The sequence below is a fragment of the Lytechinus variegatus genome, chromosome 1, assembly GCF_018143015.1.
Source record: "Lytechinus variegatus isolate NC3 chromosome 1, Lvar_3.0, whole genome shotgun sequence".
Lineage (NCBI taxonomy): Eukaryota > Metazoa > Echinodermata > Echinoidea > Temnopleuroida > Toxopneustidae > Lytechinus > Lytechinus variegatus.
Genome location: NC_054740.1, coordinates 2,466,849 through 2,487,072, shown reverse-complemented (window position 1 = coordinate 2,487,072; position 20,224 = coordinate 2,466,849). Strand labels below are relative to the sequence as shown.

General features: G+C 34.3%; 1 protein-coding gene across 1 annotated transcript; it reads right to left on the bottom strand.

The window, feature by feature from the left end:
* Nucleotides 1-8,501: 8,501 nt before the first annotated feature.
* LOC121405869 (lactosylceramide 1,3-N-acetyl-beta-D-glucosaminyltransferase-like) lies at nucleotides 8,502-11,690 on the bottom strand. The gene has a single exon (XM_041596847.1). The coding sequence runs from the start codon at nucleotides 9,741-9,743 to the stop codon at nucleotides 8,697-8,699; it is 1,047 nt and encodes a 348-aa protein (XP_041452781.1). The 5' UTR covers nucleotides 9,744-11,690; the 3' UTR covers nucleotides 8,502-8,696.
* Between the last annotated feature and the right edge of the window lie 8,534 nt (nucleotides 11,691-20,224).

Genomic DNA, 20,224 nt, shown 5'->3' with positions numbered 1-20,224 from the left:
TTACTTATGCGGTTATTACCACAGGAAGTATCACAGGACACGGACCTGTTGTACTCCTGTTGTACAGTTCTGTGGTACCATCTCAAATTACGTGCACGTAATTCCTTTAGTAGTTTCCTGCGATAATTCCTGCGGTATATATTACAGAGTATTGCATGATTTTTTGTAAGGCCCCCCCAGTTTAAACCACTCTTCTTAACACACTTAGATATATTTTCAACCATGATGTCATTTGGCTCTTTATTTCTGTACTTTTTCGATGTAATTGTGATTTGTCATCTCTTGCAAATCTGTACAAAAATCAACACCTAATGCATTTGTCAAATACTAATGTTAAAATTTCGATCAATAAGTATCTTTTCTCTATTTTCATAGCCCTATCCAAATCGCTCGTGTCTTATGAATATTAATTCTAACCGAGAGATCGCTGCATATTCAACTAAAATATTTAATGCGATATTCAATTCCGAAGAGGTACCGTTAAACATAAATAAATTATCATTTGCATACTGAATTAATTTCAAAGTTTGGTCCAATATTCTTATTCAATTAACAAACCTTGTTTCTTAAATAGAATAAAAACAATCTGTCGACTCTCTTCTTCTATTTCTGTATATTGAAAAGTTAAAGAAAGAAAAAAAAAAATTCAAGTGTTTTCCATAAGTGGATCCAGAGGGAAGGGGCGAGGGGCCGGCCCTCCCCCCTCCCCATTGGCAGGGGCAAAACAAAATAATAAAAAGGGAAAAGAGGAAAACGAAGGAAAAAGGGAAAAAAGAGGAGGAAGATGAGTGAATGAAATAAGGTGAGTGAAAGACTTTTTGCACTATTAAATAGGGATTATGAGATTATTGTATATTTAGGTTGTTTATATAGCTAAGAAGTGATTTTTGGAGCACCCCTTCAAAGAACTCAGACTTGTTGCAGAATGGATATGCGCTAATAAACTTTCCCTTAACATAAAAAAACTCAAGGTATGTTTTTCGGTAACTTTATTTCACAGTTACCCGGTAATGTTTACATTAATAATACTGTAATAAATATAGTTGATTCGTTAAAATTTCTTGGTCTTATTATTGACAATAAAATTTCTTGGAAAGAGCATAATTTGAATTTAAGTAAAATGCTTGCGAGGAATGTTGGGGTAATCAATAAACTAAAATCGTCATTTTCTATGCATATTTTGAAAGGTTTGTACTCAACACTTATCCTACCTTATCTGAACTGAATATATATATATACTTATCTGAATATAACAATAAATTGTTATAGATTATCGGATAAATTGTTAATTAAAAAACGGGTATTGCGAATAATTTGCCATTCTGACAGGTTAAGTCACACAAATATTTTATTTTTCAACAATAAAATATTAAAGGTGCATGATTTATATAATTTCTTTTTAGGGTGTTTTATGTTTCAATTGAACTCAAATGCTCTTCCTCATGCTTTTACATCACTATTCCAAAAGAATCAACATTTGCATACTTATCCTACCCGACAGTCGTCATTCTTTCACTTGCATAGGTTGAGAACAATACTTAGGAAAAGGACAATAGTATATACTGGTCCAGTTTTTTTGGAATTCCTTGGATATGACACTTAAGCAACTACAAAATTATAATATTTTCAAACATCACTTGAAAGCAAAGCTTCTTCTTCGATATAATGAAACAAACTGAAATTGCTCTTTATTGGCATGCTCTATTGTATTTTTGTCCACAGAGCTTATCAAGAACTTTCTTAAATTCTGTTGGATGGCAGCTGCTTGCTTTATTTCTGTTGTTCTTTTATTTCTTCGTTTCTTTCTTTCTTTTGTCACGTTTCCGTGTTGTGTTGTTTTTGTCGGTGTAATTTGATTTATAAGATGTTGTCACGTGTATTATTATTAAGTAGTTATATCAAAAGCAATACATAAAAAAGGGAACCTTATCTACAAGCATTCTGCTTCTAAGGTTTCCTCCACATTTCCGTTTTATGTACTTAAACATGTATTAATATGCATTGATTAAGAATGCTTGCTATTTACACTTATATTGTCTACGTGTGTAATGGTTGCTCAGCTTAGTTATGTAAGTTATCAAAGTTTTGTAACATAACGAATTTATGGAAATAAAACCTAAATGAAAAATGAAATGAAAGAAACAAAGACTAGCTTTCAGCGGCCGGTCGGGGAAAATTTGGGTGAAAAATATCGCCCCCCATTTGCGTAAGCGGGATCCGCCCCTGGTTTTCTTAAATATTGTACAATAAATTAACATATCTCTATTTAGATTTCGGTATAAATTGTAAAATCGATGAAGATAAATAAAGAGAATTTTGCGTGGTGATATTATTTTCAATTCAAGGTGTATTAAGAACATAAGTCCCAGCCAAATGGCTGAATTGGTAATTTTTACAAGGTGCGAACAATTCCAAACATTAAAAAGCAGTAACCTTTGTAAACAAAAATAAAACAACTGACTCGGGAAACATGTGTATAGTTAATAAGACAAGAATGCTAAGGCAATGAAAAATATTATACACGTACTTTAATAAGAAAACGAGGGAAGCGATTAATTAAGAATATCAAAACTAAATAAAGAAGTTGTAAAAGAGCATGCCCGGAAAGCAGTAGATGGCAGGTTCGAATCTCACTGGTTCCAATTTTTTCTGACTTATGATTTATGATTTTCATACAGATCGAGCATACTGATCTTATGATTTTCATTACAGATCGAGCATACTGATCTTAAACAAATAGGAGTAATGCCGAAAATTCATTAAACAAATTATAATTTCCTCCTATAAAAGCCTCTTAATTTGCTATCTATTGTCCACGGCGGACGGCCTCTGAATAGTAATGAGTCAGAAAGAAGAGGATCGAGGGTATTTGAATTCCAGTTCATCGTGGCTTAGCCGTGAACCAGAATAGCCTGGTGGTTGAGTCGCTGCCCGGAAAGCAGTAGATGGCAGGTTGGAATCCCACTGGTTCCAATTTTTTCTGACTTATGATTTTCATACAGATCGAGCACACTGATCTGAAGCACCATCAGACAAGTTTAATCGAGACTGACCAAAATTTCAGCATTTAGTGTATTGATTATATTGCTCATCATTTCCGTTGAAAACATACCTCAATAAATTTATATCTGTAAAGGAAATTGGTCTTACCATGTAGGCGATTCGACTTATTCTCAATCAATTCTATTCTAAATTTATATCAATATAGAATATGTGTAAAGTGAAAAGTATCAACTTAACTGTTGTGATGTTGCCATGTGTGCTTTTCGTGTGCTTTTCGTATGATGGTGAATTTCTCAATCTTTTTTACGAAATGGTCTATATGTTTTCATACACCAAAAGAAAAAAAAAATATCCAGGATGTGTGCCTGTACATGTTTTGGATGTGTGCCTGTACATGTTTTGGATTGTTTTGGTTTTAGCCTGTTTGCCGAAGTAAGTTTAATACTTCCAATCGATTACTAGCACTTATAAATTTACCAACGAAATTTACATCAATATAGTGATAAAAAAGTACCAAGTTATTTTTGTAATGTTACCATGTATGGGTTTCGACTTATGGTGAATTTCTCAACCATTTTGTATTGAATGGACAACATTTTTTCATTCATTAAAGTACATAATGATTCAAAATATGTAATGGCTGAAGAAATACTTACAATCGATTGCTGGAATTCACTCTTGAGAAAATAACTTTCATGATTAATGGCTTACTATTTGATTTCCAGCAATCGATTGCTGCCAAGTTCACCATTACGTACACTCTTTGCATTCTGGACGGCTTGATGCCTGATTTATTTTTTGCCTTTTGTGATATTGCAATCTTTTAAATTAATACATAACAAAATTTAACATTACAACACAGGTAAAGTCAGTCGAACTTGTGCAACCGATTACAGGTAGTTACATGTACTTTGCTTTGTTTATAATAATGGATACTAAATTTAAGAAAAAAAAAATCAATGTTAAAGTGTCAGTGACCTTACTCATTATGATATTTTTGTGTACGTAATCGTTGAATGATCTATGTAGCTATACTTGTTAGGTACTGTATATAGCTAATTATTGTAATGTTGTAGGAAAAAAACAATTTGTCTAATTTATTTTCAATATACGAAAGAACCTTTAAATACTTTTTGCTGTCAATATTCTTGCATGTACATGCTCAGTGGTATTTATTTTAAATCACTTTAGTATATAACTGTCTCTGTATCCATTTTTCTCAAAGGCATTGTACTAGCCTTGCCTCGCACCACATGTTTGCTTAATTTCGTTAATTGTAATCCAACAAGAAATACTCTTTAATACCTGTACTGAATTTAATCGATCTGTTACCCGCAATTTTACACTGCATGTATTCCGATTTTTACTATTCTTTTTAATTTATGTTTGGTTCTTTGACTAAGGTTTATCGATAGATTTTTATAGAATTATTTAGACAGGTTTCATTTCTTTATTCACTTTTGTGATTACAACAATTCTGGTTCTACTTTCTGTTAACGTTAAGGTGGCCAGATGCTCGCAGGTTAGGACTTCATTGACCTCCCGTATGATTTGCTATCATTGTCATCATCATCATTACCACCACCACCATCATCATCATCATCATCATCACCACCACCATCATCATCATCATCATCATCATCATCATCACCACCACCATCATCATCATCATCATACTGTTCCGGCACAGAAAATTTACATACAAATCAGTTATCATATCTTCGATCTTAAAATCTTGGTAATATCGTTTTTTCTTCACGAGTAATGACATAGACATTTTTTCTATTTTCAATACAAACAATGCATCATGTAATAAATATTACTCAACTGAAGATTTTACTTCTAAATTTAGAGACACAGAACACAAATTCAGTTTGCTTCACGTTAATGCCAGAAGTTTGAACAAAAACTTTGAATCATTGGAATCATTACTCTTTACTCTAAATAATTTCAAATTCTCCATTATCGGTGTCACGGAAACATGGCTTCATAATAATTCACCTAACATATTCAACTTGCAAAACTATAATCTTATAAGGCGAGATCGTGAAGATCAAAGAGGAGGTGGTGTAGCATTTTACATCAATGAACATTTGCAGTTTGAAATAAGAAAAGAAATATCATTAAAACAAAGTGAAACTCTATTCTTAGAAATCATGAAGCCGAAAGGCAAAAATATAATTATTGGATTAGTTTACAGACCCCCTCATGGCAATGCAAATTTATTTTGCGAAGAGCTTGAAATATGCCTTCATACCATAACAAAAGAAGATAAACAAATATATCTAATGGGTGATTTTAACATTGACCTGTTATCCCAAAATAATGACAACGATTTATTCCTACATACTATGCATTCATTTGGTTATTATCCCCACATAGATCAACCGACCAGAATTGATAGCCATTCATCAACACTTATCGACAACATATTTTCAAACATACTAAACAGAGATACTTCCAGCGGACTAATAATATCTGATATAGCTGATCATTTACCGGTTTTCTTATTATGTGATAATGATATTTCAAAAGAAAATTCACCTAAATCTACAATGTATAGTAAAGAATCCCCAATAAATATTGAATCGTTTAAAAGTGATCTTGCGATTGAGGAATGGTTAGATGTATTTAATGAGTCAAATTCAGATATTGCTTACACAAATTTTAACCAAAAATTGCAGAAATATTACGATAAAAATTTTCCTCTATCACCTATCAAAAAAAAGAAAAGCAAAAATGCCATGGATTACTAAAGCTATTCTACGATCCATACATACCAGAAATAAACTATACAAGACATTTTTAAAGAACCCTTCTATTCAAAACAAAAATAAATATAAAACTTATAGAAATAGACTAACCAATATAATTCGGGCTTCTCGCAAATTGTTTTATTCCGAGAAACTTAACAAAGTTAAATCAAACATGAAAGCCACATGGGAGATCATCAATGATTTGATTGGCAAGAAACCCAAAGTATTACCTAAAGACAATTTCACAGTTCATGCTGCTGCAATAAATTCAGATGATGTAGCTGATACCTTTAATTCCTTTTTCGTTAACATAGGACCCTCTTTGGCAAACAACCTTGCCAGACCAAACCAAAGTTTTGCAAAATTTCTTCCCACACCCATCAATTCTTCCCTATTCTTTAACCCCACAAATGTTCAGGAAATAATTGAAATAACAAAAAATCTCAAATCCAGCAAATCAAAGGGATATGATAGAATTAGTACTTTCCTTCTTAAGCAGATCATACATTATATTGTCACTCCATTGTGTCATATTTTTAATCTGTCGATCAGCACCGGTAAATGTCCAGATCCCCTTAAAATTGCAAAGGTAAATCCTGTTTTAAAAAAAGACAATCCACATGAAATAACAAATTATAGGCCTATTTCTATTCTCCCCAGCATATCCAAAATATTAGAGAAGATTATTTACAAAAGACTTTATAAGTTCCTAGATACTTTTCAGTTTCTAAATTCAAACCAATATGGATTCAGGAAAGGGCATTCAACTGATCAGGCTTTAATACAAATATACGATAAAATTACAAATGCAATGACAAATAAAGAACACATAATAGGAGTATTCATGGACCTAAGCAAAGCATTCGACACTCTTGACCACCAGATTTTACTTAAAAAACTTGAAAATTATGGAATTCGGGGAATCACACTATCATGGTTTGAGAGTTATTTGACTGATAGAAAACAATATGTCACTCACAATAATATTTCTTCTAATTTTCAGACAATAAAATGCGGAGTTCCACAAGGATCGATCCTTGGCCCCCTACTTTTCCTTATATATATTAATGATTTGACTACTGTAACGCCTTTATTATCATTTGTATTATTTGCCGATGACACAAACATTTTTTGTTCACACACTAGCTTAGAAACTTTAGTAGATACATTTAATCGTGAATTACCTAAACTATCTTTATGGTTTAAATGTAATAGGCTATCACTTAATATAGACAAAACAAACTTTATGTATTTTAAGCATACAAGTTCACATATTACTGAGTTTCCATACGACATAAGCATAGATAATATTCCACTCAAAAGGAAAAAAGAAACAAAGTTTTTAGGTGTCACAATAGATGAAAATTTAAATTGGAATGAACATATACGTTGTATAACTACTAACATCTCCAGAAACGTAGGTGTACTTTACAAAATGAAATACATAATTCCTCATACTACACTCGTTTTACTCTACAATTCATTGATATTGCCGTATATATCGTACTGCAATATAGTTTGGGCAACGTGTGCAAAAACTAAAATTAATACAATATATTTATTACAGAAAAAAGCAATTCGAATTTGTACTAATTCGCAATATTTATCACACACAAATCCATTATTCCATAAACTAAAGACTCTAACTATTTTTGACATAAATTCATTTCAAAGCTTACTGCTTATGTTCAAATACGTAAATAACATGCTCCCACCTTCATTTCACAATTTTTATACTATGAACACATCTATTCATTCATACCCTACGCGGAACTCTTCTAATTTCCATTTAATCAACCCCAAATTGCTTATTGCGCAGAGATCCATAAGACACCATGGTCCTGATTTGTGGAACTCTCTACCAGAATCTATAAAAAGATCCACGTCCCTTTACTCATTTAAAGCAAACGTTAAATCCATGTTGATATCAGAATATTTGAAGTAAAATTTCTGTGTCGTTGTGTCATTAAAGCATCATCACCATCATCATCCTCTCCATCACCTTCATCTTCACCATTTCACCGTCATCTTCATCCTTATCATCTCCATCTTCAATGCTCAAATTAGATTACTGCTGTTTTTCATAAAATGTACTGTGTATCGATTCTGCTGTATTAATGTATTATATTAATCAATGAGTTTTAACCTGGGGTTGTCATTTTTTTCAAGCAATCTGCTTATGATGACAATCCTTCTCCTGCAAATTGTAAATGTTAACTAATTTGGTATGAGATCAATTTTGTTTGTAATGATAATTTTAGTACATTTAGTTATGATTCATGCCAAAAAAATTATCAATATACTATGTTTGTTATGTTATGGAAAATGTATTCTATACGAATGATGTAATTGCAGAAGTAAACAATAAAATAAAATCAAATCAAATCTTATGATTTTCATTACAGATCGATCATGCTGATCTTAAACAAATAGGAGTAATGCCGAAAATTTGTTAAACAAATTATAATTTCCTCCTATAAAAGCCTCTTAATTTGCTATCTATTGTCCACGGCGGACGGCCTTTGAATAGTAATGAGTCAGAAAGAAGAGGATCGAGGGTATTTGAATTCCAGTTCATCGTGGCTTAGCCGTGAACCAGAATAGCCTGGTGGTTGAGTCGCTGCCCGGAAAGCAGTAGATGGCAGGTTCGAATCCCACTGGTTCCAATTTGTTCTGACTTATGATTTATGATTTTCTTACAGATCGAGCACACTGATTTTATGATTTTCATTACAGATCGAGCATACTGATCTTAAACAAATAGGAGTAATGCCGAAAATTTGTTAAACAAATTAAAAAAAAATGTATATTATACAATTATCTGATCAGGCGTTGGAGAGTATGTCTTACCGTTACTATTGATTTTTATATTGTTCTTGCCGAAACCAATGATAACCCGTACTGCACTTATAGGAAATTCAACCTTCCGCATACTTGTTAGTTTCTTCGAAACTCCTCCCAAGCTTTATCCATGTTTTGCGCTGGTACTTCAATCTTTAAGTAATCATGATTTTTCTCTGTCGGATGTCGATCTCTGTACCATTGTGGTCGGTGAATAATTTTGATGCCCATCTTGTTCAATAATATACCACAATACACGTCGTCAAACGGTACCAATGAGGGTGTTTCTCGGGAAATCAGAAACAGTTTTAACACAACATCCTGTGATATAACATACCCATGTCCAAATGGAAAGGGGGGATACGTCTTTTCTGGGTAGAACTCTTCAGGTACATACCATTTGCTTTCACTGTTTCGGTGTGGTTTATAACCAACTCCCCTTGTTCCGATTACCATCTGAGAGCGATCCGATTTTGGTATCGCGTTGAGGTCGTTGACCAGTGTTACTATATCAATCACCACGTCATCATCCATCGTCATCAAAAACTCACTACTACAGTAGTTAATCATCCACTTAAACCCCATAATGAGCTTTATAGTCAGGTTATAATAATGATCCAGGAAGCCTACTCTCAGGATGTCTGCATGTGTTTCAGACTCCATATAAACATCATCTCTTTCCTCCTGCGATTCCGATTCCCCCAATATAAACACCACTCTGGCTGGCAGGTTAACATTTTCTGCCCCTTTTATATACGTCCGTCTGGCAGCATCTCTGCGTTGGATATTTCCCGGTGCAGACTTTACTAAAACAAGTAACGTGATATTGTTGTCCTTTCCGATCTTGCATTTTTCAACAGGGTTGATAAGAAAATTATATATATCTAACTTAGCTCCTGGTCTCCAGTTTACATTTTTCCTCCAACCGAGGAGGGGCATCGAAGTTCTTCGTTCTGAATGAGATATGTCGGTTGCATGCATATTTTTAATCACGCTTTTGTTAATTGCACTTCTTGGCATTATCAAACTTTCCATATGTACTTCTTGATACCATATACTTTGGAAGATGAATAATCCAATTATGCCCAAAACGTTTATCAAAAGCATCAATGATTTACGTCGTGAAATATTCAATACGGCCATGATGAGGCAGACAGGGAAAAATTGCCCAATTGCTCGGCATTAGTGGGATCAGAAAGAATTGTCAGTGTTATTATTTATCGAAATCAGTCCGCAGATATGTCCGATGATAACTGTTCCAACGTTATCGGTGGCAGCAAACGATGGTGGTCACCGAAGCAATGTTCGTGGTAGGTTTGTTAGCGCTAGCAAGTCACTTAAAACATGTACAAATCGGCCACTAACAACATTCGAAGAATCTCCGAAGAGAAAGATTTGTTATATATGCCGCCGTTATGCGCGAGTGTTGTCAAGAAAGCTGTGTGCGTAATGATGATTTAAATGATTCGAGTTGGTTGGAGTTTACATTTCAATTTTATCAATGATATTCAACAAATAACTATTAATTTTGGATTTTTTTATTGACTTCTGCATATTAAATATTGTGTGGGTAAGCTATCTCTTGATACCTGTTGTTGAACAAGTGTAAACTTTATCATATGATATCCCATACGTTTTATGTATCCGACCTCGGAACTTGTAATGAGTGAAATGTGCTTTTTTAAATTCTGAATAGGTAAAAATTTTATTTTTGGGCACTCTTAGTATGCTCCTCGGTCAAACTCAAAGAAATGCACTGCAGTGAAATTAATTCTGTTCCAATTAGTAAAGCCTGCCTTGCGTGTAAACGGACCTCTCCTCTGCGGTCCATAGATGTCGCCTATGTTATACCGGAAAACGACTCGTACCTCGGATAGCATGTTAAATATGGGTCCCGTATATAGAGGGAATCACCACCTTCGCACGTGAAGAAGCCACTGCAGTATTTAAATCTGCCAGTACCGGCGGGATAGAAACGCTAGCAGTGCATGAAAGTGTTGTTAGTGCTAACAAGTCACTAACAAATCAGTCATTAACACCACGAGCAGAATGAACACACAGAAAGCAATGTTAGGCACAAGTGTTATTAGTGGGTTTGAGCCATAGAGTTAGGCAAAATCTATGACACAGTATTGATCTATGTTTGGATAGATAAAGGGTGAGGGGCCCTCATCCCATAGGCTCAATGTACTATTCCCAGTAAACCGGGCTCGAATTTACTACGTTGCTCTTACTTTGTGATGAAATTGTACCGCGGTGTTAATTACTGAATTATGATTATTTCATCAATATTCATAGACCTTAATTTTGATGAAAAATGTTTTATCAACGGCAAAAATCAATAACTCGTCGGCTATCATCCGAACCGTCGTATCCACATACGACTTTGAAAACCCATTTCAGAGAAAATCGACTTCAAAGTTTACTAGAATTTTCGCACTTGGTTCTCCAGCCTTACAACATGTTCATTGCTATTAAAATACATGGTTGGAAAGGCCAAGACAATTGCTTGACAATGGTATCCTTACTTTTACACAAAACCAAGGATCAAAGAAAATATCGCAAAAGAACTCCGTGCTTGTAATTTTGGTTTGAACCGTTTAGATTTCCCCAGTACAAAAGCGCCATAGGAAATACAATTGAACCCCGACTACGATTTCTTATTTTTTTATGAATGTTGGCAAGATTTCAGACTCATTTAAAAACGATGCTTTTGTTTGGAATCATCCTGACACCATCTATACCTTTACATTCCAGTGTGTCACTGGTGAAAAGGTAACAAAGATCCTTTCACAGTTGCCGAGTGGCTCTAATCTCGACATTTTAAATTTATATACCAAACTATTAAGTATAGCGGCTCCTTTTATAAGTGCATCATTGAGTGTAATCTTTAATGAAAGCCCGTCTAGCGGATCTATACCAGATGACTGGAAGATCGCTGGAACCACTCCAATTTATAAAGGTAAAGGGGATTTGGATGATATGACAAACTACAGGCCAGTATCTGTTGTATGCCATTTGGCGAAGTTGCTCGAAAAAGAGGCACAAAGTCAGTTTCTTTTTTTATCTTAAAAATTACAATTTCATAAACATATGCAGTCAGGCCGCAGCGCCCGGACAATCGCACGTATTTATACAACTCGTATGCACGAAAATGTTGTCTCTGCATACGTAATGAGCAATGACAGACCTGGATTCGCAATAGAATAACTCTGGAAAGAAATTACACATTTTCATGAAATCTTCGGGGTTATGGAGATAAAACTATGAAATTTCATTTGTCTAAAGAAAAATCTTAGGTGAATTATGGAAATACTTGAAAATATAAAAGATTTAACGGAGCCAAAAGTGTATTGCTACTCGTTTACAAAACATCTTGAAAATTAAGTTCTTTATACACGATTCACCGAAATAATAGCTTCAGAGTATCAATAAACCTTCTTTCTAGCAAACAACACCCATAATGTAATATTCTACGATCTATACCAGTCAGAAGCTAGCAAAATATAACCAGTGTTCCCAAAGGCCGAAGGAAAAATTGTACGCCGTACGAACGCGATGTTTTGATTGGCATCCCGCCTGGGGTTCACCCACCATGCTTCGCACGAGTTGCGTATAATTGCGAGCTAGGAAAACAGTGCGCACCCGCCGAGTGTCCATTGTGATTAACCGTACGGTGTATTTTATAGTGAGTGTACCCCCGCTACCAGAAGCCCTCCGACTTACGCCATTGTACCACTCGTTGACTATTGTGTCTGTATCACTTTTGGAAGCGAGTCGTCGTCTCGGGGACTTTTTAGCAGGGTGTTTTAGAAGTTATTGTATTTGTCTGTTTATATTGCCATCTTAGTGTTCTTCGTATATGTACTGATCGATGTTTGATACTGTTTTTTTTTATACTCCAAAAAGTGATCAAGGAATGAAAATCAAAGTTCAACACCACAAATTCACGTATACATGTAGTTTAAGCAACTTTATTTTACCCATGATGATACAGCCATACTATTGGCATGAAATTATTAAATCTCTTTGGTAAGTCGCAACTTTAATCCAATACAGAGATGGATCCCGATAAAAGGGCACAAGCCCCCCCCCCCTTCCAAAACCCCAAATGATTTTTTTTTTTTTTTTGGGGGGGGGCTTGACAGTAATAAATAAAAAAAATGAAAATTACACCCCCCCTTAGGCTCAACATGCACACAATGCACTTTTTATTCTGAAAATACACCCTTGCTTTGTAAATCATATTTCTAAAGCGTCATTGAGAAAATCATTTTAAAAACTCCCCCCCCCCCCTCTCTCTGAACGTGTTTCTTTCTCCCCATTTCCCTTTGTTTTCCTCACTCTTCTTTTTCTAGAATCTCTTTCTCATGCACTCTCACCTCTTATATTTTTATTATTTTTTCTTCCCTCACACACACTCGATTCTCGACCACACATAGGCCTATCAATTGAAAAAATTATGGGTAAATCAAGCACAAAAAAGACCGGTGTACTAGATGGAATCAAACCCCAAATGATTTTTTTTTTTGGGGGGGCTTGACAGTAATAAAAAAAATACACCCCCCCCCTTAGGCTCAACATGCACACAATGCACTTTTTATTCTGAAAATACACCCTTGCCTTGTAAATCATATTTCTAAACCTTCATTGAGGAAATCATTTAAAAACTCCCCCCCCCCTCTCTCTGAACATTTTTCTTTCTCCCCCTTTCCCTTTGTTTTCCTCACTCTTCCTCATGCACTCTCACCTCTTATATTTCTGTTATTTTTCTTCCCTCACACACACTCGATTCTCGACCACACACAGGCCTATCAATTGAAAAATTATGGGTAAATCAGGCACAAAAAAGACCGGTGTACTAGTTGGAATTAAATAATGCTCCAAATGGCAAGACAACTTTTATTAACAGCTGACAGTGGATGAGTATGCTTGCAAAAAACATGAATACATTTAAAATACTGTACATCTCTTGTGTGAATACCTGACTTGTCACAATTTACATGAGGTATATGAATGCTGGAAAGGTTATCGTATGGGCCCTACCAACTGGTGTTTAAAAGGAATGTTTGTACACACTTCTTTCTTTACTACTTGTACTTCACACACAAATTTAAAACTTAAATCGTTCTAGAGAAAACAACTTAAATAATACATACAAAAAATACATGAAAAAATATAACCTTTTCATAGTAACATAACAAGTTTAAGAATAAACATACTCTTTATAAAACTTTGTATAAGAAGTCGTTCAAGGTAGAATACAATCAATACACTATGCTTAAAAAATCACATACTTTCATACAATATACTGTATTGTAAAAAGAAACATATACCAGTAGTCCAGTACATTTGTTTTTCAGATGTCAATTCTCAAGTATGTGTACTCTATCTGCACTGGTTATCTGGAGCGAAAAAAAAATACATGTACACTTGTACACTATAACTGTGACTAAGATTGATGTATCCATAGTATTATTTCTTCATGTCACAATGTCTACCTTCAAGTACCATCTTTATTGATACTGTACATGGCAAGATACCTCTTGTACTTGCATTTAAATTCTTAAAAGCAAGAATTCTAGCACTTTCTTTGGCAATTTCTTTTAAATAGAAACAAAATAAAAGAGACAACTTAAATGTGATTTGCATACACATTTTTACATGAAAACTACATAAAAGAATATATCATATACCTTTTCTGAAATAAATTATGTAACAAAAATACATAATGTTGAAAGAAGAGATGTTGTTCACATATTCCCTTTTTGGTTCACACACATGTCAGAGAATATTTGCTAGAATATTTCCTGATAAAACAAGTAATCTTAGAATGTACTTTGGCAAACTTTTAGATACAAAAAAAAAAAATATGTTGTTGTAAAGTGAATGAGCTATACATGCATACATCTCTTTGAAAGTCATGCATGAAACACAATTTGGACATCATGTGAGGCTTGAAAAATAACATAAAAGAATGAAAATAAAATGACTGTGATGCATATTCTATAAAATATAGAATTAAACTTCAGCCAGAAAACCAAACGATGGTTAAATATAAAACATCAAGCATCATATTTCCATATCTCCATATTCAGAGTCCGTGCTTTCTCTGTCATATTCTTTTGACAGTATATCAACTTCCAAGCCACTTTCAATGTCTTCATCATAAAGGATACTTAAAGTACTGCTCACAATAGAATCATCATCATCCTCAACATCGTCATCATCATCACCATCAACATCGTCATCATCATCACCAGCATCATCACGATCAGCTGAATACTCTGCTATGGTGTCACATGTCAGTGTAGATTGCATTGGTATAGTTACATTAGGAACATTTTCACAGTGTTTGCATCTACAACCAGGGCCACATTTTCTTTTATCTTTAACACATTTACAAAGCCTATTTATACATTTGCTCTTAGAACAAGCACAGCCTCGAGTAAGGTATATAACATTTTCTCTAATGCGATTGATATTTTCTTCTGTATCCCAAATAATACTGACCTTGTTCTTATCATCTTGATTTGTTACATTATATCCATTAAAAGAAATGTTTGGGGAAATAAAAATTGGAGAATTAACTTTATCCCATACTGTTGATACCCAACAACTCCTTAACCAGTGAAGGTTCAAAGCAGAATTAGAAGGGAGCAGATCATCTTCATATTCACCTTTCCATGAAGCTAAACGTACTATATCCAGAGCCTTATGATGCCGTGACATAATATCAGAATCTTCTATGCTATTGTACAGATCAATAATCGAATTGTAATTATGAAGACAAGAACGGTTAACATGGTAATATATGCACATAATAAGGCGATAAAAAGACATTAAACCATCATCTGAATTAACATTCAATTCAGTTTGAGCTAAGTGACCTTGTGTATTACTGTAGCATCCAGTAATAAAATGAGCACGTTGGAAAAACAATTAAAAAAGGTAGGGTTCCCTATATGCGCAAAGTATGAAACAAAATCACAACCTGATGTGATATATAAAACCTGTATAATCTTCCGAACATTTAACTGTTTATTTATCAAACTTGCCAAATCAGAATCATGGTCACATGCAGACTGTAATGAATTGAGATTAAGATATTTTTCATCTCCTGCTCGGGCACTATATTGCACTGTGACATGTTTATTATCAAAGTTCAAGGGAAGTCCTATCATACCGATATCTCGATCAATAGAATATATGAGAATATTATTGCAAGGAGTATCATTTACATGTAACCAAATCTGTGTATCGCTTTCCTCGTGATTATGGACAATATTATGATGATCAATGCCTTGCTCACTTTTTGAAACACCTGTCCACTGACTAGAACTCTCAATTCCGACATAAAAATCCTCCAGAAGTAATAAAAACTCTACCGCTGTTTATTTCAATATAATTTTTACAAGCTCAATAAATTTATTAGACAAAGAGCGACATAAGGTGTGTTTATTCTGGCGAACTTTAAGAAAATTATTCCATTGGTTTGGAAGAGGGACTTTGTCATCAAGTGACTCATAAAAATAACATTCTTCTTCAGTTTTATCTCTTCTGCTACGTTCTACATCTTTTGGAGAAATACCCTGTTAGTCTAGGAGCCAGGGGGCTTTATTCAGAATTTTTGGTGGGGAAGGTTTGACAAGCTTATCCGGGGTAAAATTGTGCGCTGATTCCAAAAATGCCACTCTTATTGACCGTACTCACGCCATTTTGGTCATTTTGGCCAAATTTTGGCCAAAAATGACCATTTTGACCACTCTTTGGAAAATGGTCCCTTAACAGACTGCTTTTGTAGCCACATGCAATTAAAAGGATCTATCTTAAGTAAAAATGCACACAGGTTCCGGATAAAGTGCTTTCATTTGCCAAATCACAATAGCAGTGGTCATTTTGGCCATAATTTGGCCAAAAATGACAATTTTCATGATTTCTTGGCCGAAATGTGTGACAAATATTGATCAGAGCTACGACTGGATGTTTTTAGAAATCCACATTTATTTTCAAAATGTGCGCTGGATCATAACAATCAACCTCATGTAATTTATTCCGTCAGTTTTGACCTATGAGGGTCATTTTGGGTACTTAAGACATAAATGACCATTCGCGCAATTTGCAATATTAACTGTTCAAATAGGCAGGAAATTGAAGTCTTCAGCATGTTTTTTCTTCTTCCCTCATAAAATGAGAAGGCATGTAAATGTCCTTTAAGTGTAAAATTTTATGCTGATTCCAAATATATCATTCATAATAACCCTATTTAATAGCTTGTGGTAATTTTGACCACTTATGACCCTCAAAATGGCCAATGACATAGGTTCATTTTACCCCCAAATACTTCGAACGTTACCAGAACCATTACAAGGTGTACTGCGACACCTAACATTGGTGTGTTAATCCTTTAAATTGAACATCTCACAAAGTATTTTGACCTTATGTAATTTATTCCATCAGTTTTGACCTATGAGGGTCATTTGGGGTACTTTATACATAACTGACCCTTTACGAAGTTTTGCATAATAAATTGCACATATACATGTAGGCAGGAATTTGAGGTCTCATAGCGTGTTTTATCTTCTTCCCAATATAAAATGCAAATGCGTTCCAAAATCCATCCTGTGTAGAATTTTATGCAGATTCCAAATATATCAGTCTTATTGGCCCTATTCAATAGCGTATGGTTATTTTGGCCACTTATGGCCCTTAAAATGACCAATGACATCAGATCATTTTACCCCCAAATACTTCGAACGTTACCAGAATCGTTACAAGGGTGTGCTGCGACACCTAACATTGGGGTGTGTTAATCCTTTAAATTGAACATCTCAAAATTATTTTGACCTCATTCCATCAGTTTTGACCTATGAGGGTCATTTTTGATACTTTAGACATAACTGGCCATTCGCACATAGGCAGGAATTTGAGGTCTTCAGTGTGTTTTATCTTCTTCCCTTATAAAATGGGAATACATTTAAATGTCCCTTTTGTATAGAATATTATGCTGATTCTAAATATATCAGTCTTAATGACCCTATTGAACACCTAATGGTCATTTTGGCCACTTATGGCCATAAAAATGACCAATAACATCAGTTCAATTTATCCAAAATACCTCAATGTTACCAGAATCGTTACCAGGATGTGCTGTGACATCGAACATTGGTGTATTAATCCTTTAAAATATAATAACTGTGCAAATCGGCAGGAATTTAAGGTCTTCAGTGTGCTTTATCTTCCTCCTTTATAAAATGGGAATGATGCATATGTCGTTCTTGTGTAGAATTTCAAGCTGATTCCCAATATGTCAGTCTTAATGACCCCATTTAACAGATTATGGTCATTTTGGCCACTTTTTGGCCCCAAATGACCAATACCATCTGTTCAATACTTCAATTTATCCAAAAATACTTTGAATGTTACTATAATCGTTACAAGAGTGTGCTCTGACACCTAACACTGGTGTATTAATCATTTAAATTGAGTGTCCCAAAAATATTTTTGACAACCTTGGTCAATTTGGCCAGATTGTCCCCTGCCCAATGTGTATACTAAATTAGCCTATAGTGAACATAGTGAGGAGACAATTCAGGATTGTGTTAATATTAGCATCAATTATTGTTAAATTGGAAAAGTTTGAAAGCTTTGGGGTGATAATCAATGCAATGATTCCATATAAATCAGTGTTATTGGCCGAACTATTGGACTTTGTGGTAATTTTGATCACCTTTCCTCAATAATTTCTCGTGACCACACATTATTTGATTTAAAAAGGGCTCAAATGTTGCTTAATATTATTTTCAGCTTGAGCTACTACACCAATAAACCTTTACATCAAGTACACATAAGGTTGTTTGACCATGCACTTTGGTCATTTTCATGATTTTAGGCACATTAACCATTTTGTAATTCATGGAAACGAATTCAAGAATGATGTTAGTTAAGACATATTACAAAAACTTTCAGCACCAGATTAATACAATGATTTAGAATATATCAGTCTTAATGACTACTTAGTGGTCATTTTGGTCCCTACAATTAGCAATGACAATTACATGTATCAAAAGTATTCCAATGTTCTTGCTCTACATTTTTGTAAGATTTGTTGTATCAATCATAATCAATGACAAATTATTTAATTCAATATGATATTACTAATAGTACATATTCAAAATGTGACCACTTTGGCCACTTTGACCGTTTATCCAATGTGTGAATTTTGAAATAAACATGACTTAGCAGCAATTGTAGGTCTATGAACATGATGAAATGCGTAATCCCTTTTCATGGGAAATATTAAAGGCTCACCTTGAGTAAAAATTGTGCCAGATATCATGTGACTGTCTACTGTGGCCCCTTTGATCACTGTATGTTCCTAAATAGCCAGAATTATTTTCCTTCTTTAAAGTCAAATTGTACTGAGAATCATTACAAAGCAAAATAGGTCACAGTGAAGTTCACAAAGAGCTTTGACTATCATTCATTTTTACAATCTTTGTTTTTTCTTGTACAATGATGCACAACGCTCACATTGGCATGATTGGTGAGCAGCAAACTTACCCTTAATTCTTTTGAAGACGTACTGGGTAATAAAATACATTCTCCATATGAAATTATTCTCTGTGCCGAATTTTGGTCACTCTTTAACAATTTAGGGCAAGTTTTCCACTTTCAACTTTACCAATCATGCCAATGTGAGGTTTGTGAAACATTACACAAAATGGCAAAGGTAATAAAAATGCACCATGGTTAAATCTATTCGTGAAATCCACTTTGACCAATAGCTTTGTAATGACGCACCTTTGAGTTCAGGATTAGTGCCTTCCTCTAGAATATAGTTATCTGTATAATTTAAATAAAAAAGGAGGGAATGATGTTATGGCTACTCAATGACCACACAATAACCAAATGGTGAGGTATTTGGCACAATTTTTTTTAACTCAAGGTGAGCTTTTAATATTTCCAATCGAAAGGGATTGAACGCATTTCCACAATTGATCCTGTCATGTTTATTTACAAAATTCATACATGCGATAGATAGTCAAAATGGCCAAATTGGTTTCAAAATTTTGATAATGTGCTATTAGTCATATCATATTGAAATCAATAATTGATATAATACATCTTATTAACAATACGGAGCGACAACATCATTTGAGTCCTCTTTGATACATGCGAATGTGATTGGTCATTTTCGGGACCAAAAGCAACCAAAATGACCACGAGCTCATAAATGGTCATTAAGACTAATATATTTGGAATCATTAATCTACATTAATCTAGAAAAGTGTCTTAAAATAACATGTAAATGATGCTAAAGTGTCTCATTCCTGAATTTACTGCCCCATATATGTGGGGTTTCCATAAACATTTACTGTGTGGTCAAGGTGGCTAAAATCATGTAAATGACCACAGTGCCATGGTCAAACAACCTTATGTATGCACGATGTAAAGGATTTTATCACAATTATCGACACTCTTCACCGATTATTGGTAGCTCATGCTGATAATGATACTGACCAGCATTTGAGCCCTTTTTGACTCATCAAAGCATGCAAGGTCTCTCTCTTAGCTGATCTCTTCACTAATTGGAGATTCCTAGGGTCCATGGTCACTGGTCA

Excerpts from the sequence above, each read along its gene's own strand:
- LOC121405869 (XM_041596847.1), bottom strand. The coding sequence starts at position 9,743 with ATGGCCGTATTGAATATTTCACGACGTAAATCATTGATGCTTTTGATA.